The 24,590-nt window shown below is 37.2% G+C and overlaps 1 protein-coding gene and 1 pseudogene across 2 annotated transcripts in view; one reads left to right on the top strand and one right to left on the bottom strand.

Moving 5' to 3' along the window:
- Positions 1-24,590, top strand: part of XPNPEP3 (X-prolyl aminopeptidase 3) — a 62,081-nt gene that overhangs the window by 2,506 nt on the left and 34,985 nt on the right. Inside the window, exons 1-4 of one of the 2 annotated variants that reach the window (XM_059937041.1) lie at positions 3,306-3,357; positions 7,438-7,554; positions 19,137-19,544; positions 21,817-22,019. In XM_059937041.1, the coding sequence (XP_059793024.1) occupies positions 3,348-3,357; positions 7,438-7,554; positions 19,137-19,544; positions 21,817-22,019 (738 nt within the window). In that variant the 5' untranslated portion in view covers positions 3,306-3,347. Of the gene's footprint in view, positions 1-3,305; positions 3,358-7,437; positions 7,555-19,136; positions 19,545-21,816; positions 22,020-24,590 lie in introns of those variants that run through there. The other variant, XM_059937040.1, reaches the window with a different exon arrangement.
- On the bottom strand, positions 2,493-2,574 carry LOC132373851 (U4 spliceosomal RNA; annotated as a pseudogene).

A 24,590-nucleotide genomic window follows, 5' to 3' on the forward strand; every position in this document is an offset into this window, starting at 1 on the left:
AGTAGCAAATAATTTTTAAAAGCCTGTTTGCAGTTAATTCTATTAACATTAATTGAGCACCACATAGGAGAACTAAGCACACAAAAAAAGTTTCTGCCATCATGCGAGATGGACAAAAAAGCAAGTAATTGTAATGTAACATACTTGTGGGGAGAAGGAAAACGGGTTGATATTTTCTGGGGGCAGAGAGGGGCAAAGAGGAAACGTGGGCGTGACGTCAAAGGTTAGGAGAGTTGAGACTTGAAAGAAGGCTTGAATTTACCAAGCCAACTAGAGTGATGGAACCATCCTGGCAGAGAATAAATGCAAAGGCCCAGAACTCTGAAGCAGAATGACTGGTACAAAGCTTTGCATCATTAATAAGCCTGGAGCTTTTTTGAAATATGTTGCTGGGCATGTTAATAGCTGTTACACCAAAAGGGTTCTGTGGTCAAATAAGTATGGGGAATGCTGCATTTTATAATGCTCATAATAGACTATTTCCAAGTCTCTAAGAGGGAAATGTCTTTGGCATTGATTTGCAAAATGTATTTGACCATGGAGCCCTTTTTCTCTGGTGAGTCTTGAACTGGTATCCCTTTGAACACAGTTTGGGAAAAGTTGGGCTCAAGCATGAGATGTGTAAGAAGACACGTGATAGAAAGTCAAGTTGGGAAGAAAGCTGGTGGCTGGCTCGTGGAGTGCCTTGTATATTATGTTAAGCAACATTGAGCTTTTTCCTCTAGGCAGTAGGAAACGAATAATTTTAAGCTATTGAATAAGATTAAATCTGAATTTTTAGTTATCTGTTAAGAATAAAATAAAAAATGACCAGCGGGCATGTTATTACATTCTCAAATTTTCAGAGACACTGGTTTTTGCTTTTGTTGAAAAATTGCATTTTTTTCTAAGTCTGATTAGTCCCATATGTGTAACAAAGAAATTCTACTAAATGTCACATTTTATATAAGTAGCATTTAAAATACTCTGAGCTTTTATGATTTTATTTTCTGCAAATAAGCATTAAATGCTAATTGTCCCCAGTCTCTCCTGTAGAATAAATGAACTTTCCTTCCCACCCACCTACCAACTAAAAATCAAACAAAACAAGAGCTCACACTTTATTCTAGCAGTCATTTAAAAATAGTAGATCCTAGAATTTTTTCTGGTTTCCAAATTTGTTGCATTGCTATATATCACTGAACTATGTTTTTCGAAAGGTGATTGGGTTTTAAGTGCTACTAGATTATTTGCTCCCATCTTTTAGTCACATTAAAATTTATAGTAATTATATTTCTAAGATAAAAGATTAATATGATCAATAAGATCTTTTTGTTTAAAAAAAAGGAATAATTCAATGACAGGGAACATGCAGGATGCAAGTCAACATAGGAAATTCTTTTTTTGTTGCTTAATAAATTCGGGTACCTTGAATGTAGCACATCCAAAATTTAACACCTCCGGGCCTATCTCAGATTAATGGCACTTCTCTTCTTTCAGTTGCTAAGGCCAAAAATCCTGACTTCTGTCATACCCCACATCCAGTCTGTCAGCAAATTCCGTTTGGCCCTACCTTTAGAATATATCCAGAGTCTGATCTCTCTTTACCACCACCGCCTCCACCACCCTGGCCAAGCTACTGCAGTCTCTGGCCTGGATTGTGGCAGTAGCCTGCATTTCCCTGCTTTTACCCCTGCTTACTTAGACTCTGTTTTTAATGACAGCAACCAGCGTAGGCCTGTTTAAGTGATGGCAACCAGTGTAGGCCTGTTTAAGTATGTCAGATTATGTCACTCTTCTGCTCAAAGCCTCCATTGGCTTCCTGTCTGACAATTATAACATAGTTCATACTGTGATCTAGCAGTCCCTGCATAATCTGGTCTTCTGTTACCTTTCTTACTTCATCTACTTGCTCTCATAACTGGCCACACTGATCTCCATGTTCCTCAAACACACCTTACACAGTGTGCTTTAGGGACATTTCACTTGCTAGTCCTGCTGCCTGGAATCTTCTTTGACCAAATATCCACATGGCTAACTCCTTCATTTCATTTAGATCTTTTTCCTGGCTACCTTAGCTAAAATTTCAAAACTCATTAAGCTTTGCTGTTCTAAATTCTTAATATCACTGTTACCACAAATTCATCTTTTTCTAACATACCTAATCCAAACAGCCACTCATCAGATGTTTACAGTCCTGCTAAATACGTTAAAAACATAATCTTAGTGTGGTATTAAACAAATATTATCTGCAAAACTCTAACAGAAACACACAAAGATGGTGTGATGAATTGGAATGACGTATATACACTAATATGTATAAAATGGATAACTAATAAGAACCTGCTGTATAAAAATATAAATAAAATTAAATTTAAAAAAAAGAAACACATAAAGAGTTGTGTTCAAATGTTATATGAACATAATGTGTCTGAAGAGTCAATTTAATGATTCCTTTTAGTTGACTTCTTCTTCTGTACCTCTTTATGCTTCTTTTTTTTCCTTTTACCACCTTCTTTGGGAAAAGTTTTCAATTAGCAATAATTGCGCCTCGGATAAACCTCATTGGCTATGATACTGCCACTGCACAAAGCTTACCACCTTCTTTGAATCCTGCTGAGAAAATAGAGGGATTCCAGTTGCAAAAGTATATTGAGATACATGTTTGGGGCTGCAGGACTTTGGTGAATAATTGTTGAATGACCATCTTCTCCAATTGCATTCCTCAGCAAAGCTCTCTCCATCTGCCATACCATTTAAAAGAAAGGACTTCAACTCACCATCGTCTTCGTCTCTTTCTTGATCATTCTCAATAATTCTCTTTATATTGGTATTTCTGCCATTAACAATTTTACCTGAAGTTGTAACAGATATGTAGTTGCCCATCCCACTGTTGTCAAATGTCAGGGAAGAGAATGAATTAAGGCCCTTATGGCCCAGTGAACCACATGGTATATATCCTGTATCATATGAAGAAAATCTCGAAAGCTGGATATTCACTGGATGTAGAGAAAAAGGGTCTTTCACCTCTGTTTCTGCTTCCATAGGAGCTTTTGGATTATTTAAAAGGTCTTCAAGCAAGTCTGTAAAGAAATGAAATGATAATGGGTCCCTTTTACGAAAAATTTCTTAAAGACATCATCTGGCTTATGGAATGTGAAGCCATACTCAGAAGAATCATCAAAATGACCTCTGACTCCACCATTTAATCCTTCTTTGCCATATTATCATAAATGTCCTGTTTTTCATCATTTGATAATACCTCATATGCCTCAGCTACTTCTTTGAATTTTCTCTCGGCTTCTTCTTTATTTTCTGGATTTTTATCAGGGTGCCATTTAAGTGCCACTTTTCAATAAGCCTTTTTAATGTCCTCAGGTGAAGTATATCTCTGCAATTCTAGAACTTCATAGTAATCCACCATGTTGTAACAGATGGTTGGAAAGGGGTGCTCGGGGTAGTGAGAACCGTGGTTTCCTCTCAGCTTAGGCTCTGCTGGTGATGGTGGTAGAGGCAGTGACTGCAGATAGGCACATTTTTACATTGAAGACAATGTTATTACCATGGACCACTGCTAGGAGATATTAGGATACTGATTATATGGCAAGCAGAGTTACAAGCTTATGTCAGGGAGGGCTGCATTATGGTGTTATGGGATTGGGGTAGGGACTAGACCTTCCAAACAGAGCTAGTCCAGAGTCATACCAGACCATCCTTAACCCTCTGGACTGTTTCCCCTATATTTTCCTGGAAGCCTCAAACAGTGCCTTATAAACCAGTGGGACCTGTTGTTTATGGCCACAGCATGCCCCTTGCATAATATGACCTCTGGGTTACTGAGCTTTAATAACTTACTTCTCAGTTGTTCCATGTTTTGGTTTGAAAAAATGAAGAATTTGTGAACTATGAAAAAATATTCAAGCACTTGACATATTTATTTCAACCTTAGTAAGTCATTGTATCAGTCCTGAGGCTACCGTAACAAATTACCACGAACATGTCTGCTTAAAACAACAGAAATGTATTGTCTCACAGTTCTAGAGGCCAGAAGCCCAAGATCATGTGTCAGCAGGGCTACACTCCTTCCAGGGGCACCAGGAGAGAATCCGTTCTTCCCACCTTCCAGCTTCTGGTGGCTATACATATTCCTTGGCTTGTGGCCACGTCTCTCCTGTTTCTGCCTCCATGGTTACATTGCTTCCTCCTCTTCTGTCTCAATTCTCCCTGTGCATTTCTCTTACAAGGACACATGTCATTGGATTTAGGATCAACCCAGATAATGCAGGATGATCCGTTCATCTCAAGTTCCTTAATTACATCTGCAAAAACCCTTTTTCCAAATTAACAGTCACAGGTTCTGGAGATTAGGATGTGGACGTATCTTCTGGGGGCCACCATTCAAGACATTGCAGTAATAAAATCATTTTAGTGCACTGAGGCAAGCTTATTTTTAATGGAATAGGGCAGCAAAAATAACAGTCACAGAAAGAATAGTATTTAGTGAAATTTCTATGTACATTATACGTATATATGTCTGTTTATACTAGGTTACTGTGTAAAATATATTTCTTACTGTGGGTCTTGGTTTTAAAAATTTGAAAGCCACTACCTAATATAACGGCTTTATTTCACAGGTGAAGAAATAAGTGCAGAGGAGTTATGTAACATGCCAAGATCACGTAGATAGTAGAACTAAACTAGAACTAGCACTTTTTTCTGCTATACCATGCTGCCTTTAATTCTTTGTCTTAGATTGCCTTCCGGAGTGCATACTTATTTCCTTCATTTTTCTCTATGGTCGCTTCTTCTTTCTTTTTTTTTCAACTTTTTTATTATGGAAAATTTCAAACATATACACAAGTAGAGTAGTATAATGAACTCTGATGTACCCATCACCCAGCTTCAATAATTATCAACTCATGGCCAGTCTTGTTTCATTCAAATCTCTATTCATCCTCTCCGCAGTCCACCTCACCCCCATATTATTTTGAGACAAACCTGAGATCATATCACTTCATCTGTAAATATTTCAATTTATATCTCTAAAAGATAAGCTTCTTCCTTTTTAACATAATCACAACACCATTATCACACATTAAAACAAATGTTACTTCCATAATACCATCAAATATGCAATCACTTCCAATTTCCAGTGATCTCATAAGTGTAATAATGTATTTGTTTTACAGTTTGTTGCTTGAATCGGGATCCAGTTAAGGTTCACATATTACAGTTGGTTGATAATGTCTTTTAAGGCTTTCTTAATCTATAGATTCCCCCTTCCATATCTTACCACCCCTACCTGCCTTGGACTTTATGTGGAAAAAGCTGAGTTTGTCTGGTAGTGTCTGTCACAGTCTGGACTTTGTTGATTGCTTCCCTGTGGTGTCACTTAGCAAGTTTCTCTGTATTTTTGTAAATTGCTTGCCTCATCTTTGTTAAGCTTTCAACCTATGTAGACTGGGCATATTCCTTAATATGTATTCTGTACATTTTCTAAAGACAGATTCCAGGAAATACTTGTTTAATATTTTGTCCTTTTTCTCATTTTCCACTATTCTTTTTTTTTTTAAGTTTTTTTTGTTGTTTTTTTTAAAATTTATTTATTTATTTTTGGCTGAGTTGGATCTTTGTTGCTGGGCGCGGGCTTTCTCTAGCTGCGGCGAGCGGGGGCTACTCTTCGTTGCAGTGAGCCGGCTTCTCATTGTGGTGGCTTCTCTTGTTGCGGAGCACGGGCTCTAGGCGTGCGGGCTTCAGTAGTTGTGGCTCGCAGGCTCTAGAGCACAGGCTCAGTAGTTGTGGCGCACGGGCTCAGTTGCTCCATGGCATGTGGGATCTTCCCAGGCCAGGGCTCGAACCCATGTCCCCTGCATTGGCAGGCGAATTCTTAACCACTGCGCCACCAGGGAATCCCCCACTATTCTTAACTGTGTTTTCATACTGCCTGGAAACCTGTACCATTTTCTGTGTCTTTTTAATCATACAAGAAGCTATAATTTTTCTCAATAACCCTCTGTAAATTTAATTCAAAGTTAATGTTTAAGACTTCTTAACCCTCCAAATGCATACGCTGTCATTCATACTTTATAATCCCTACTAAAACCTTTAACTTGATCCAGACTTACCACGTTTTGCTGTTGTAGTGATTGTATGTCCACAGGGAGATTGTACGGTACTAATTGTATTGTTGGGATTTAGCAGAGAAGACTTACTGAGTGGCAGAGTGGAGGGATAAGAGCAAAGATTTTGAAGTTAAATAAAACTGAGTTTGAATCCCAGCTTCCCTAGTACTAACTGTGTAACATTGCACAAATTACTTCTCTGAGTCTGATTCCTTATTTGTAAAAAAAAAAAAAAAAAAAAAAAAAAAAGGCGATGATAATGCCTGCCTCACGTAACAGTTAAAAATCGAATTCCTTAGTTTGGCGTACAAAGCCTTCAACGGTCTGATCCTTACCTTGCTGATCTTTTCCTCTCCCAGCAGCAGCAGCACCGACCTGAAATTCTCTTTCTATCCCTTTTCCCTCTATACGCACGCATGCGCACATGTGAATGTGGTGCTTTCTATGCCTTCCCTTTCATAATCTCATTCATGATACCTTCAGCTCCCCTTGTCACTTGCACTTGACTAATTCCTACTCAGAGTAGGCATCACCTACTTCTGCAGTCCCACACAAGCGCCTTTTGTGTTCTTCTCTGTTCCCCAGAGCACTGTGTCCTATCGTCATTGTACCCGTCCCACAGCGTTGTGTTAGTTTTTGTGCTCTCAGAAACCTTGTGTATGAATCCACCACTGCGCTCACCATGTAGTATTACTACTCTGTCTCACCTCCACTAGACTGTATGTTCTTTGCAGACCAGGACAAATAGTCTTGTGTTATTCTTGTGTCTTTCCCAGCATGTGCCAATCACACACTTAATAAATCTTGCTGAATCAATGCTAATAATATTGCTTCTTATGGGCTAAATATGATTAAGCATTTTTCAGACATTATTTCACTAGCTCTAACATTCCAAGATTAAATGAGATAGGATGTGCATATTTTCTCAAACGTCACATAGTCTCAATAAAAATGTTAATTCTCTTTTTTCTGAATTTTAGGACACAGCATAACATAGCTCAGTGAAATACTTCCTACCCCCTCCCCTGCTTTTGTTTGTTGTCTTTCTTCTGTTCCCATAGCTCCTATTCATATGTTAATCATATTGTCTGTATATATACCTCTATTATATTCCAGTAGACTAAAGTCACTAAAGGTAAAGATAATCTTATTTCTGTATCCCTAAGGCCCAACACAGGCTCTGGCTGGCCCAAAGGAAGGGCCATATAAATACTGAAGGAGATACTAATTTGCATTTTTCTAAAGCATCCTACTGCTGGAGGTAGATAAATGTGTATATACTGTGGGGACTTTCTAGATACACTGTTCCATTTCATCCTCTTTATCTCTCCTTCAGGATGCATCTCATGTTCACAGCGAAGGTACTCCCTGCAGCCCATCCCAGAGAGGAGGATTCCAAACCGATACTTAGGCCAGCCCAGCCCCTTTACACACCCACACCTCCTCAGACCAGGTAAGGCCTTTTAACTGTAATGACTGTCTCTTTCTTTAGGCGCTTTGTCTAGAACTGTGCTATCCAATAGAATTTTTGCAGCAGTGGGAATGTTCTAGAGCTGTGCTGTCCAATACAGTAGCCACTATGCACAAGTGGCTACTGTACACTTAAAATGTTGCTAGTGCAACTGAGGAACTAAATTTTTTTAAATTTTATTTTAATTAATTTAAATTTAAACAGCTACATGTGGCTAATAGTGCTGTATAGACAGCACCATCTAGAGCAATAAATACGATTAGCCTTATAATTCAGAAGTATCAGTGAAAAGTATGTATTTCAAGATGTTTTTAAAGAAAAGTTCTGTTACTTTCTAAAACATTGTGTCTAGGACTGTGTTCTAACTATTGATTCCTTGTGAACTACTGTGTTAAAGACATTTTAGGAAACATTTTTCTTGAAAGCATTAAATGCTCATTTCAATATTAAGAAAAATATTTTTATATAGGTTACACAAGATTTCCAGATGTGATTGTCACAGCTTTGAGAAGTGATAACAGTGATAAACGTGCTGCAAAAAGTTGATAGAGGTTTACTTCACTGGTTTTTTTTTTCTGCTTAAAGATTCCAGTGTTGCTGCTGGAAGATGTGTCATCACTGTTGTTCAAATTCATACCTAAGGTTTTTTGTTTTGTTTTGTTTTTTTAAAAGACAGTTAAGGGATGAACTATGATGAATGAATATCATCCCAAAGAGGTAGGCAGGGTAAAACCAAATGCTTTGTAGAAAAAGCAGTCAGGTTTTCAAGGGAGATTAATTGTTGCTTCTGCCATGGGAAGTTAAATCTGTATTTACTGTGTAAGCATATATATTAATAATGTAAACTGCCTTTGGAAATATGTTGCTCTTTCACTGTCTCCACTCAGTGAATGATACCAGTGTGTCTCTCAGTGAGGGCTTCCTTTTGCTGATTCTTCATCTGACTGGAATTCCTGCTGGGAAGTCGGCTGAGACTCAGGAAATGCAGCTCACCACTGAAACACACAGGAAATCAGAGTTTTTCAAAGCTGTAAGGTAAGCTTAATAGCAATACAGTTGGTATTAATTTAAGTATTTCTCCATCCAGTCAACCTACCTGTAGCTTCAATTTAATACTAAGTTTTACCAGCTTTGAAAATTACTGATTTCTCGTGGTGAGATACTTTTACATGGTGAGCTGCATTTTCCAGGCTTTGAAACTAGTAATCATATTGTCAAGATGATGGCCTCTGTATCTAGACTGTTATTTGTGTTATGTGCATGTTAACTACGTAAAAAGTGAATATAAATAAATACATACAAGTTCATATATATACATATGTTCATATAAACTATGGGGGAAAAGGAATACCTATCATAATTTTTATTCTCCTGTACGATAGGGATTGGGGTAAGTGAGAAGGGATAGAAGTAGATAGAATTTTAAAAGAGAATTATCAGTGTTAAAGAAACCACCAGATACACAATATCCAAAGTGTTAATCACTTATCTTTCTCCACGTAGAGAAGCAAAACTTACAGAAGTGTTAAAATAATTGTGGGGTGGAGGAAGAGTCAATTATTAAGAAAAATTAAGAGGCATTTAATACTTTTTTAAAAATCTCTTTTACAAAGCCAAGGTCAGTTTGTTAGTTTGGGGTTTAAAAGTGTGTTTCTATTATGTGGTTTGCTCCAAAAGGTTTCATGTTTGGCATATTTCTCCAACACTTGCCAGTACTTTAAACTTTTGGAAAATATCTCAGTCCCTTTCCTAATTATTATACAAGTTCCATATATATGACAGACAAATTAGAGAATACAGATAAGCATGATTTTTTTTTTTTTAATTTTTATTTATTTATTTATTTATTTTTAAGGCTGTGTTGGGTCTTCGCTTCTGTGCGAGGGCTCTCTCCAGTTGCGGCAAGTGGGGTCCACTCCTCATCGCGGTGCGTGGGCCTCACGTCATCGCGGCCTCTCTTGCTGCGGAGCACAGGCTCCAGACGCGCAGGCTCAGCAACTGTGGCTCACGGGCCCAGCTGCTCCGCGGCATGTGGGACCCTCCCAGACCAGGGCTCGAACCCGTGTCCCCTGCACTAGCAGGCAGACTCTCAACCACCGCGCCACCAGGGAAGCCCAAGCATGATTTTTTTAAAGAAAAATTACTCATAATCCCACCCTTCAGGGATAACCACTATTGAGATTTTAGTATATGTATCTTTCTAGACTTATTTCTTATTTAGAATTGTGTGTACATGTATACACACTATATACTGATCAACTATTTCCTTAAAATAAATTCTTAGTGGGAATTCCGTGGCAGTCCAGTGGTTAAGACTCGGTGCTTTCACTGCGGTGGCCTGGGTTCAATCCCTGGTCAAGGAACTAAGATCCTGCAAGGTGTGGCGCAGACAAAAAAAAAAAATTCTTAGAGGTGAAATTACTGGGTCAACACCTTCTGAATTTTGAATCTCCCTGGATTTCTTTCTGCCATACCTACCCAAGTTTCCTGAAGCAACAGTAACTTGGAAGGTATTCAGCAGAATGACACGGGAGATAAAGGAGTTCTGTGCTGGCTGTGTTTACTACTGCTTTAGATGGATATAAAGAGTCAGATTCACTCCCCCAAGTCCTCTTAGTGATTTTTAAAACTTACCCTTTGCTTAAAGAAATCTGAGCGTTGTAGACTATTTCTTCTTTCTATGACGTCGCCATCTCTGTGTTAAAGACCATGTCTGTAGAAACGGAAAATGTCAGTTCATCCTCCTCGATCATTAATATGCCCTCCACTTATTATCACCCAGGAAGAAAAGTGATTCCATATAGGAAGGCAGGTGGCATTCTGAGCTATATACTATTATGAACCATGAATCTACTTTTTATAGTATCTGTATAAGAAAGACACTTACGTAGTTCCCTGACATTGCAAGGTGTTCAGCTCCATAAACAGCTCCCTTCCAGAAAATAGGAAGAATTAGTGCCTAATTAAGCATTATTTCCAAAAACCTATATTTCTAACATTTTTATGTTCCTAAGCAGAATTAATTTTAGAATATGTGATATAGTTTGGAGCTTAAGAAAGGGCTATGCAAAGAGTTAGGCTTGTCAAAATGACTTGTCTGACGTATCCAGAACCACTTCTTGGTTTTCTTTCAACTACAGCAGTGAATAGATTCATTGGGAAATAATCAAATTGTGTGGGTCACAATTTGAGGGAATGCTTTTACCATATGCTTTTTTGTCCCTTATCATCAAAACAGTGGCTGAGACTGTATAGTTATTGTCAAGTATAATATTTAAAATGATGAAAAGGTTGGTTCTAGAGTGGGTTATAGATAATAATTCCCAAATTTTCTTCCCTTAAAAGTTTTAAAATCAGTTAGGTATCCATCTTTAGTTTAGTGATAGTTTAGCTGTAGTTCTGCCTTAAGCAAGGGGTATATTTTTTTGGTTTGTTTTAAGTTTTATTAAATATGGTTGACTTTAATAACATCTAAAAGATAAAGATTTATTTTGATGGAGTGAGATTTTTATACTATTTAAAAGATTAAAATATATGTCCAAGAAATGACAGAAATTGAAAGTGGTTTGAATCTGCCTAGACCATTGGGTGAGCTTTTTCAAAATATACATACAAGCCAGGATCCCATAGACTTGCTGAATCAGAATCTCAAGGGAAGGGCTTAGACTGTGAGTTTTGAAGAGCTCCCTGGGTGTTTCTGATGCACACCGCTGGCCTAATGGGTACTCACTCACTCCGCTTGGGTGCATGAGATGCCTACCAACTTAGGAAGACAAGCTAGATCTTAAGCCACAGGCCATGTTTTGAAGCAGAGTGTACCCTCCCCATGCCTCTCTGGTGTCCTCATCCCCAAACACTCAGTTCTTAAATCACCACCATCAAACATTTACTGAATGATGACTTCACATTTATCTGGCCATTTCAAAACACATTTTATAGATTTCACCTGATAAGCAGGGTAGTAATCTAAAGTTTTGTATTCTAGAGTTTTAAAATTTAGACCTACTTTTTCCATAGATATTTCACCATGAAGTCGACCTGTTTTTATGAAGTAATGTGTTTTCTTTTCTCACTCCCTTTGTACCTATGGAATTTTAAAAATAGTATATATTCATATTGATTATACAATTTCCTCTCATCTTCATCTTCTGAATTAGATTTTAATGCAGAGTAAAGACTGGAGTCTTTACATATATAAGTTTATAGGTGAATAAATGTATATTTAACCCATATGTATGATAGATGTTGACTACTTATTTCAAGGTACCATTATACTGATAACTAGCTTATAGAAATGCCATAAATTGCCATCCAGTGCAGAGTTATAGAATATTTCTCTTTTTATTACTGAGAGAAGAAAGAAAATTTTGAAATGTAATAATTTTCATGTGGTTTAAATACTGGTACATTAAAAATATATGACTTGTCTATTTCTCACTTTAACCTTTGTACATATTTCTCATTCATATCAAGAAATTCTCTGAGGTAAAGATTAGCAAGAATCTACCCCAGGAAAGAATCAGGAATCTTCTAAAAAACTGAATAATAAAAAGCTCCTGAATCACTCGAAACTCATTCTTGTCATTGTGTGAGAAAACTAGATAATTCAGGGCTTTCATGTAAATAATTACTTTGATAGGGATAATGGTCATCCCTATAAATTTTACTCTTTCAAGATCCTACCTGGCTTTGTATTACCAGGATGACAACCTCTTCAAGTGTAAATTATTTATTGTGGTAATAATTATAACTAATATTTATATAGTGCTAACTGTTCTAAGTATTTAATTAACTTATTAAATCCTCCTGACAACTTTGTGAAGTGGGTGCTATTATTATCTCCACTTTACAGATGAGGACACAGGCACAGAACAGTTTGGTAGCTCTCCCCAAGTCACTCAGTAGGTTATTAAGCCAGAATTCCAACTCAACAAAAGTCTGAGTCCACACTTAACCACAAAACAGCACATAACACCCATGCCAAAGAATACTATATGGGAATTTTTTTTAAGTCTTTTTTTTGCTATAATATTTTTGGTAAGAAGAAATTCCAGTGAGAAGTCTTGGTGTAAAAGTTATTTCAGCTTTAGAGAGTGGTATAGTCATCCCTTGGTATCCTTAGGGGATTGGTTCCAGGACCCTCTCAGATGCCAAAATCTGCAGATGCTCAAGTCCCTTACATAAAATGGCATAGTCTATGACTGCAATCCATGCACATCCTCCCATATACTATAAACCATCTCTAGATTACTTATAATACCAAATACAATGTAAATGCTATGTAAATAGTTGCTCATGCACAGCAAATTGAAGTTTTGCTTTTTGTGACTTTCTGGAATTTTTTTTCCAAATATTTTTGATCTGTGGTTGGTTGAATCCCCAGATGCAGAACCTATGGATATGGAGGGCCAGCTGTACTTTTTTTTTTTTAATGTGGTAAAATTTACATTAGGTGAATTGCGCAGATCTTAAGTATGCAATCCAGTGAGTTTTGACAAAGGTACACCAATATAACCCATACCCCATTCAAGATACAGAGCATTTCCATCACCCCAGAAAGTCCCCTCATACCCTTCTAGTCAGTCCCCACCTCCATCCTTAACCACTGCTCTAGTTTCAATCAACATGATTGTTTTTCCTGTTCTTGAGTTTCGTGTAAGTGGAATCATACAGTATGACCCTTTCTGTCTGGCTTGTTTTGCTCAGTATTTGCAAATAAAATCCATTGAGAGTATTTTTTTAATTATTTATTTGGTCATTTCATTTTTTCAGAGAGGTCTGTGTTTTACTTTATAAAGGAAATGTTTATTAGCTTTTTCTTTACCCCCATTTTCCAACTACATAGTAATAGATCATTTTATGCACTACTTCCTTATATACAATAAAAACTACCTAATATTAAACAGAATTCAAGGACACTGCTTCAGGCCGCGTTAAAATCCTAACCTAGTTAGTTTCAGGAAATAATTAAAATACATACCTAGATTGTAGCAAAGACTTGCATCTTTCCATCCATTTTCAGTCTTCATAAAACTTTTCCTCTCTGGGTTTTCTGCCTGGCTGATAAAATATGAAGAACATTTTTCTTATTCTTTTGAGAGGCCCAATCCTAGATGTCCTGGAAGAGCTTTTCTTCTTGGCTGCACAGTCTCAGGATTGATTGTGAGACTTTGCTATTTACAGAGTCAAGATTGTGGCATCTAGGCATTTGATTGATTAAATAACTTGTTAGAGTAGCCCTTCTATCCTTAATTGACTCCACATGATAAAATACTGACTTTGCTTCTTAATACTTTACAATTTGACAAAGTTACAAGAATGTCTATTCAGATACAGTTTTATCTGAAGAAATTCAGGCTAGATTGTCTGTAATGGTTAGTTCTATGATCAAAGGGCATAACAACTGCCAGGTTTACCTCTAGGGTTGAAGTTCATTACTTTATCACACTTTTTTTCCCTCCTTCAGTTGATAAGGTGTGTTTTTCCTTGGATAATTTTTCTGTTGTGACGAAGAGTTCCTTGAAATTTCAGAAGTTTGGAAGCATATAGTTAATGGTCACTCTATAGTGCTTACAATTAGTAAGCTTGGGAAAATGTAGTCAGTGTTTTAAGTAAATATTTCGCATATAGTCATTTGTATGAAATTAGATTCAGCAACGAGGAATGCTTTGAAGGGCGTAAAAGATGGTTTTGCAATCCTGCTTTGATTTTTAAATAATTTTTATCTTTTTTTCAGAAGTTACTTCCTAATATACGTATATGCATACTCTGTTATTAATGAAAATGAGAGATAACACATTGATTAATTAAGATCATTAATATTGTGAATTTTCTTCTTATTTCCAAAGTTTTTTTAAAAACACAATGAATTGATTTTTTAAGTTTAGTTTTATTACATGGACCATAGCTGGGAAATGACCAAAAGCAAAGCACAGGATAGGGACCAAGTAAAATGACAAAAAGGAAAAGTTGGATAATCCACCAATTATAACCAGCCTCTGCTTTTAGAAAAGATTATTTGCTGCTTGGATAAATTAGGAAATTTCCAATATTGAGTAACAGTGGCAGACTTAACATGAATAATTATCAGGGAGATAAATAGTTAAGCTGTTCTTGGGCTCTGGTACAAAGTTCGGTATTCTGCCCTAGAGCCCTAGGGGACTCTTAGCCAACTCAGTCCTCAGAGAAAGAAATGTGATGTGAGCTCTTCTAGGACTAACTCTGTTGCTTTGACTGGCCTATAAGGCCCTCTCTTATTTTTCTCTTTTGTTTCTTACCAATTTCGTTAATAAAAATGTAAATTTTTCTATGGTAGGTAAATAAAAGTTAAATAAAAAATTATTAATGAGATACAACTACAGAATTTTCTGGAGAGATAAACTATGCATAGGTAAAACAACTAGACAGTTCCAAAGTAATCATAAACAGCTGAGTTGCATGTACTGAACGTGAGTACTGAGAAAACTCGAAGGACTTTGATCCACTAATTTCTCTCCTGGGACTATCCCACAGAAATAAAAGCAACAGTACATAGGGCATTTAAAAGTACCCTATGTATATAAGTACAAAGATGTTCATTATTGCAGCAAAAAGCTGCAATATGAATAATATGAATGCCCACCAGTATGGAAATGGATCAGGAAGTTATGATACATTCCCCCAAGAAATAATATGGAGACATCAAGCAGAATGAGTTGAAGCTATGCTAAATGAGTTGGTGGGAGGGACTTCTATGAGGTATTGTTGTGTTAGAAAGGCAACATAAACACAAGACTGTGTGGTATCGCATTTTTGTAAAACACTAGTGACTCAAAAAACCCTAAATGCAGGTATATGTGTATGTGATTATATGAGTATTGATAAAAATAGGAAAGGATACATACTAAATTACAAATATGGGGGTGGTTCTAATGTGGGTAGAAGGAGGGAAGGGGAGTGAGGTCTCAAACAATGAAGAAATGGGGGAAAAGTGTGTAACTATTGAAAGAGTATGGTATGATCACATTTATACACAACTATAAGATGTGTATATGAAAATGAAATAGTTGACTTTAAAAAAAATGTAATTCAAAGGAACAAATCAACATGATCTGGGCTAATCAAGAAAGCCTTTTGAACCAGAAGGGTCTAAAAACAAACATATATTGAGCTCCAAGTCTTGAGTGGAATTGCTTTGGGGGGAGAAGAAATTTTAGAAAGGGGACACATTGTAAGCAAGGTAACAGGTTGGACTTATGTAAGATATAGAAGGAATTAATTTCAGAATAATTGGGGGAATGATAAGAAAAAAGTTGGCCAAGTCACCAAAGACCACATACTGTGTGATTTCATTTATATGAAATCTGTACTATAGACAAACCCAGAGAGGCAGAAAATAGATTAGTGGTGGTCAAGGGCTGGATTGGATTCGGAGGAAACAGGGAGTGACTATTGATTGGCATGGGATTTCTTTTTGGAGTGATGAAATATTCTAAAATTGTTTAGGGTAATGGTTGCACAAATCTGTGAATTTACCAAAAATCATTGAATTGTACACTTGTAAGTGGGCGAATTGTATGGTATGAAAATATCTCAGTAAAGCTGTTACCAAAAAAAGTTGGCCAGATAAGTTGGAGTCACCTGGTAGAGAACATTAAAATGTTACATTTAAATGTAAATGTTAAAATGGCTTAAGAGTATGAATTTGATCTGACAGACAATAAAGAACCATTGTAGGTTATGAGTATGGAGTGGACTGTCCATGGTTTCCCTTTTTTAACCTCTTTTTCTCTTTATTTGGGACTTTAATTATAAGAGTATATATTCATTGAAACAGAATTCAAATAATATAATAAATCATGTTAAATAGAAAATTTCAGTTTATGTCACTCTCCATAGGTTACCACTATAAAAATTCTGATTCTTTTCTAAATTCTTTTTTTTCTCTCCTTTGTTTTTTTTAAACATAATGAGAACATATTGTCCATCTTCTTATTTAACTTTCTTACACAGCAGTGTTTCATGGCTATCTTCCCATACTTGCATGTGGAGACTGGCTACCACAGGGAATAATAATAGTTCCCCACATCACAGAGTCATTGTAAAGATAAAATAAGTTGATACATGTAAATAATTAGAATAGTACAGACATGTAGTAAGCGTTCAATAAGCATTAGATGTTGTTTTACTATTATTATTGTTAAGTGTAGGCTTAGGGATACAGCTTTTGTGAGTAATTGTTTTAGTAGTTCTTTTGTTTGGGAACCTAAAGTGAAAGCAGGCATAATTTCCATTTCAGAAGTGAAGCGTTCACCCAGTCATCACTGGGCTAGCAGCCAGGCAGTCTGCTAGGTACTAGTATTAAGAACTAACACATATTACAATAGCCAGGACATGGAAGCAACCTAATTGTCCATCAATAGATGAATGGATAAAGAAGATGTGGCACATATATACAATGGAATATTACTCAGCCGTAAAAAGAAACGAAATTGAGTTATTTGCAGTGAGGTGGATGGACCTAGAGACTGTCATACAGAGTGAAGTAAGTCAGAAAGAGAAAAACAAATACCATATGCTAACACATACATATGGAATCTAAAAAAAAAAAAAAAATGGTCATGAAGAACCTAGGGGCAAGACAGGAATAAAGACACAGACCTACTAGAGAATGGACTTGAGGACACGGGGAGGGGGAAGGGTAAGCTGGGACAAAGTGAGAGAGTGGCACGGACATATAGCCAGTGGGAAGCAGCTGCATAGCTCAGGGAGATCAGCTCAGTGCTTTGTGTCCCCCTAGAGGGGTTGGGTAGGGAGGGTGGGAGGGAGATGCAAGAGGGAGGAGATATGGGGATATATGTATACATATAGCTGATTCACTTTGTTACACAGCAGCAACTAACACAACATTATAAAACAATTATACTCCAATAAAGATGTTAAAAAAATAAATAAAAAATAAATAAAAGGAGAAAAAGCTAAAAAAAAAAGAACTAACACATAACACTTCATAACAAAGTTTCTTTATATATATATATATATATATATATATATATTTGTTTATTTATTTATTTTTGGCTGCATCGTGTCTTAGTTGCGGCACACGGGATCTTCTTTGCGGCATGCAGGCTTCTCTCTAGTTGTGGTGCGAGGGCTTCTCTCTAGTGTGGCGTGCGGTCTCCAGAGCACATGGGCTCTGTAGTTGTGGTGCACGGGCTCAGTAGTTGCAGCTTGTGGGCTTAGTTGCCCCACAGCATGTGGGATCTTAGTTCCCCAACCAGGGATCGAACCCACATCCCCTGCATTGAAAGGCAGATTCTTAACCACTGGACCACCAGGGAGGTCCCACAGGGGTTCTTAATATGGGTTTTTTGCGTGCGCTTACAGGAATCTGAGACTCTTGAAATTGTATGTCAAAAGTTTGTATTTGGGCTTCCCTGGTGGCGCAGTGGTTAAGAATCCGCCTGCCAATGCAGGGGCCACGGGTTCGAGCCCTGGTCCAGGAAGATCCTACTTGCTGCGGAGCAACTAAGCCTGCGTATCGCAACTACTGAAACCCGCGCGCCTAGAGCCCATGCTCCGCAACAAGAGAAGCCACCACAATGAGAAGCCCACGCACCGCAATGAAGAGTAGCCCTGCTGCTCGCCACAACTAGAGAAAAGCCCACGTGCAGCAGCGAAGACCCAATGCAGCCAAAAATAAAATAAATTAAATAAATTTTTAAAAAAATGTTTGTATGTGCCTACATGCCGTTTAGTAAACAGAATACATCCATAGCTTTCAAAAGATTTTCTAGGATGTCTTCAAATCCTTAAGAACCCCATGCTTTATCAAATTTGGTTCTCATGACAGCCCCAAGAGGTGGATAATATTACTAGAGTTTTGAAGGATACAAAGATGGTTCTGGCCATCAGAGAGGTTATGTATACCCAGCTCACTGTCAATACAAGGTAGAAAGTGAAAAGCCCTGTTAGAAAGATATTATTATGCCTTGGAAATTCAGAAGGAGAAATTTATTCTAGCTCTTGAAATTGGGGAAAGCTTTTTGGCCTTAAACTCTAAAAATACTATAGCTCATTTGACAATTATCAAATGCCTACTATATTCCAGTTGTTATTCTAGGCCCTGGGAATATAACGTTGAGCAAACAGACAAAAATCTATGTCTTCGAGGAGCTTACATTCTTTTGGGGAAGTCTTACAGAAAATGTGATCCTTCTCCTCACCTTGTATATTGAAACTTCAGGGCAACTTGGATTATTTGCCTAACAATGCCTTCCATATAATAATGTTTAGTAAATATTTGATTGAATGAGTAAAAGAATGAACCAAAGAGCTGAAAGAGATCTTAAGGGGTCATGATCCCAGTTTTCAGGCAGGACCACATGTAATTATCATTTCTTCCAAATTTTTGCAATGGAATAGAAATTTGAAACCTGGGTTATCTCCTTAATTTGCCATGTGCTATGAGGAGATTGGGCATAAATTGAAGAAATGAACTTGGGTGTCTCCATCTAATATTAAGCTATCTTAAGTACTTTGGCACTATAGAAATGCAAAGCATCACTGTTATTTGTCATTTCTAGGGGAGGTGACGCCAGGACTATCCCAGGTGGCATATGCACTTCGCAGACACAAGCTAATATCTCTGATCCACAAGGAAGCACAAGGGCAGAGTGGTACAGACCACACAGTGGTACTGCTGTCCAACCCTACATACTATATGAGCAATGATATCCCCTATACTTTCCACCAAGACAACAATTTCCTGTACCTGTGTGGATTCCAAGAGCCTGATAGCATTCTGGTCCTTCAAAGCCTCCCCGGCAAGCAGTTACCAGCACACAAGGCCATACTTTTTGTGCCTCAGAGAGATCCCAGTCGAGAACTTTGGGATGGCCCCCGATCTGGTACTGATGGAGCAATAGCTCTAACTGGAGTGGATGAAGCCTATACGCTGGAAGAATTTCAACATCTTGTACCAAAACTGAAAGGTAACAAATGGGAGCAGAAGTCAAATCATAGGCCAGATTGGGACTAAGACCTTCCTTGCCCGTTTAGACAAAGTTCTTCATTTCCTAAAATAATTATCATAGCAGCATTTCCCTGGGTACCATGAAAAGAATATAAATCTTTTCCACAAGACTTTAAAGATTTCATTTATTCATTTGCTAAATCTTCATTGGATTATTCATTCACAAAAACTTTTAACTGTTCTAGTTTGAAATCCCAGACAGAGAATTTTAAAGTGGAGGATGAGCATGGGCTGCTTTTCAAGATTACTGACCAGTCTATTGACCTTTGATTACTACTTATCTTACTGCTTTTGCCAACTCTTCAAAAAAGGGCAGTATTCTCAAAGAATGATTTATTCATCACCAGCATCAGAATCACCTGGTGAGGCATTATAGAATTACAAATGCATAATAGATGCTGGAAATGTAAAATCTGCAGCCCCCACTCCATACCTACTAAATCAGGATCTGCATTTTAACAAGATTCTCGGTGGTTCGTGTACACGGTTGAATTCATGTCCCTTGAAATAGTCACTTTCTCTACACTTATTCTGGTGAAATTATGATCGCTCAGAATGTTTTGGGATTCCTTTTCTGGAACTTTTCAGAATGTACACTGCATTATAAACTATCCTTAGTGATTCTTACAAATCTACAGCTCTAGTAAGCATTTTATTTTTTGAAGTGTCCAGAAGTCACTTAGAGCCAAATTTGATAAATAAGATAGATGATCAAGTTGGAAAATACTTGATTTTAGACAAAAAAATGTATGATCGTAAAATTTTAGTCTGATATTCTTGTAAGGTTTATAAACATTTCTGAAGTCAGTCTCTAAAAGAGAATTTCAAAATTGTTTCCAGTGATCATAGATTGAAAGTTTAAAAACCTAAAAAGGTTGGTCTGTGATTTTATAAGCTGACAGCAGATGGTCATGGTTGTTTTACTTTTTAAAAATTACAACAATTAAATTTCTATTGAAAATAAGATTAGAGTTTTACATGTAATCTACATTTAAAATCACTTTTATTTTAAAGTGAAAATATTTAGGAGATTGTACCACTAATACATATCCGATCAAAATTTTTAGGATTTTTTTCCCTCTTCCGTCCCAAAGTCCATTGTATAAAACATATAAACAAACCTTCAGACTTAGATTGTCATGAATACTACTCATAGGTTTCTTTTTTATTATTATTATTTTATTTATTTATTTATTTATTTTTGGCTGTGTTGGATCTTTGTTGCTGCTCACGGGCTATCTTTAGTTGCGTTGAGCGGGGGCTACTCTTCGTTGCGGTGCGCGGGCTTCTCATCGTGGGGGCTTCTCATCGTGGTGGCTTCTCTTGTTGCGGAGCACGGGCTCTAGGCACGCGGGCTCCAGTAGTTGTGGTACATGGGCTCAGTAGTTGTGGCTCATGGGCTCTAGAGCGCAGGCTCAGTAGTTGTGGCGCACGGACTTAGTTGCTTCGTGGCATGTGGGATCTTCCCGGACCAGGGCTCGAACCTGTGTCCCCTGCATTGGCAGGCAGATTCTTAACCACCGCGCCACCAGGGAATCCCCTACTCATAGGTTTCTGTCAGAAAAAAAAGAAAGGAACAAATAGAGACCTGATGTAAGTGGAAAAGATTTTCATAATGAGCCTCATCTTATATCTCAGGCAAAAATTGACCATTTCCTTGGGTCTCTAAAGTGAAATGGTGAACTGTGGTTGTCTGTAATGAGAATACATGGCAGATGGAAAAGGAAGGATTTCCTGGGTAAATGTGGATTAGCATGTATTATCAACTATGAGAGCTCCTTTCACCAATACTGAGATTGTTTGTAAGGGATGGAACACTTTTAACCATAAGGTCATGAGCTGAGTACTTTTTTCTGTCCTTTTGTGTTTAGTTATTTAATGATGCCTCTAGCTCAGTTGTGTGGAGAACAATTGTCGTAATTGTTCTTTAACAGTTAATAAATAATAAAATCAAAGCTTGAGTAAAGCTTTAGTCTCATCTATCATCTTTATTAAAAACACTGAAGTTTGAGGGCAGAAAAAGCTGTGTGTTCAGTCTCAGAATATCTTGCTATTTTCAGGGGATGGCCTTTCCAATGATTTACGATCCAATCCTTCATTTACTTCGGTCCTGAGAGTTTGTGTTCAACCCTTTAGAGTTCTATACTACATATTTTATAGTTTTGACTCTTGTTCAAGTCATTATGACAGGTGGTATTTCTTGTTGCTGTTTTATTTAAATCTGTTTTAAGCTGAGACACATACACTGTGGTATGACTGGATGAGGCCCGCTCACATTCAGCTCCACTGTGACTACATGCAGCAGTTGGCAGAGGTCAAAGCCAGGAGCAAGAACAAGGTTCGGGCTGTGCAGCAGCTGGTACAGCGTCTCAGGCTGATCAAATCTCCTGCAGAAATTGAACGAATGCAGATTGCTGGGAAGCTGACATCACAGGTATGGCTCCTACTGAAAAAGTTCTTTCCAAATTAAAAAATCTCAGCTCTTAGGGTTCAGTGGGCACCTTGAGGTTGTGTACCCAATGCAGTAATCTCATGGCACATGGACATTTAGCTTCTGCTTCGATGTTTACTGAATGTGTCTAGAGACTTGCTCAGTACCTTGCAAGGCAAATCAAATATCCCTCTTGTCTCTTTTACCCATGATCTTAGTTGTTTCTCCTTGCAACAACATAAATTAATTCATTTTATTTCCTTTCCTTACCATATCTACAATAATAGCAGCAGTTAAGAGTTTGTTAAAGAAGATTCGTAGAACCTAAAATGACAGTGCTTACAAATCTGCAGTTTATTACAGGAGAAGGGTACAGTATAGCAACAGCATTAATGTAAGAATACCTGTCACACCCAATGGCTGTCTCACAGCCAGGTCCAGAGAAGCTGGGTGCAGACTCCTATTGTCCTCCCTCAGTAAGGACCGGGCAAGGTGCATTTTCTCTGTGGCTCAGGAACCACAGATGCATGTATAGAACACCTGGGAACCAGGGAGCCCCAGATAGAATCTCAGCTAGGGATTTTTGGGTTTTGGTCTCATTGGCATATTCCTGCTAGGTAACATAGCTCTCACAGAGACCAAGTATAAACCTTTAATCTCACTGTTATCAATACTGACAGGCTAATACAAACTGTACTGCCCTGAAATTTCTTGCAATACTTTGTTTTTATTGTGGTGAAATAAATAAATATATATATATAAAATAAAATAAAATTTACCATTTTAGCCATTTTAAGTGTACAGTTTGGTGTCATTAAATACTTTCACATTGTTGTACAATCACCACGACTGTACATCTCAAGAACTTTTTTGTGATTTCATGCTGAAACTCTGTGCCCAGTAGGGAGTAACTCCTCATTCCCCCTTCTTGTAGCCCCTAGTAACCACTGTTCTACTTTCTGTCTCTATGAATTTGACTACTCTAGGCAACTCATGTAAGTGTAGTCATATAATATTTGTCCTTTTGTTTCTAACTTATTTCACTTATCATAATGTCTTCAGGATTCATCCGTGTTGTAGCATATATTAGAATTTCCTTCCTTTTTAAGACTAAATAATATTCCATTGTATGTATATACAATGTTTTGTTATCCATTCATCCACTGATGGTCATTTGGGTTGTTTGCATCTTTAAGCTGTTGTGAATAATTCTGCTGTGAACGTTGCAGTAAAAATATCTGGTTAAGACCTGACTTTGATTTATTTTGAATATATACCCAGAAGTGGAATTGCTGGATCAAATGTTAATTCTGTGTTTAATTTTTTGAGGAACCACCATACTGTGTTCAGCAATTCATAAGGGTTCTAATTTCTCCATATCTATGACATTCTGGGTGGTTTTTTTTTTTTGATAATAGCAATCCTAATGGGTATGAAGGGGTATCTGTGTTTTTTTAATACAATTTTTAAAGGTTATACTCCATTTACAGTTATTACAAAATATTGGCTATATTCCCCATGTTGTACGATACATCCTTGTAGCCTGTCTTACACCCAGTAGTTTGTACCCCCTACTCCCCGATCCCTATATTGCCCCCTTCCCTCCCTCTCCCCACTAGTAACCACTAGTTTGTTCTCTGTATCTATGAATCTGCTTCTTTTTTGTTATATTCACTAATTTGTTGTATTTATTAGATTCCACATATAAGTGATATCATACAGTATTTGTCTTTGTCTGACTTACTTCAGTTAGCATAATTAATGCCTTCCAAGTCCATCGATGTTGCTGCAAATGGCAGAATTATTTCTTTTTTATGGCTGAGTTGATTGTGGTTTTGATTTGCATTTCCCTAATGGTTAGTGGTATTGAGCATCTTTTCATTTGCTTATTGCCCTCACAACACTTTTAATCAGTATGTTTCATGCCATGCCTTGACCAAAGTAGTGTCATGCAGAAATTCAGCAAAACAGCTCAAGCTAATTCTAGGAATTAACAGTTCACACCCCCCGACCCATTGTCAAGGCTTTTTCTAATAAAATAAAATCCTTAGTTTGATAACAGTTACTTGCCTTACAATGTCATACAATGAGATAGACAATCAAAGTGCACATGCTGAATCCATTTATAATATCTACAAAATATAGGGTTGGTAGAGATTTAAACAGACAGCTGAACCTTCCACTTGTACTTTCTCATGTTTTTGTACTAACCGTACAATTCTTTTGCTTCTCAGATCTATAGCTATCTCTTCTTTTTGGCATATATTGTCTGAATTATTAAGAATCATAATCTTTCATTAATCAGCTGTAAGTATTCATCAGACCAGTTCTGCTGCATAGGGAATAAGATCCTGAGAAGGCTTTAACTCAATCTCCCATTATATTAGATCACTATTAGTATCTACAGTGTTAATTTTACTTATGACTCCGTATTATACCTTATAACAATACCATTGTAGTTACAGTATAAATCGGACAAAATAATGGTGTAATGAATTTGTCCTTCCCAACCCAATCTACCTTTTCCCATATACCATGTATTATTCCTCATAGGAGTATAAATCAGAGACCATA

Source organism: Balaenoptera ricei, chromosome 10 (assembly GCF_028023285.1).
Source record: "Balaenoptera ricei isolate mBalRic1 chromosome 10, mBalRic1.hap2, whole genome shotgun sequence".
Lineage (NCBI taxonomy): Eukaryota > Metazoa > Chordata > Mammalia > Artiodactyla > Balaenopteridae > Balaenoptera > Balaenoptera ricei.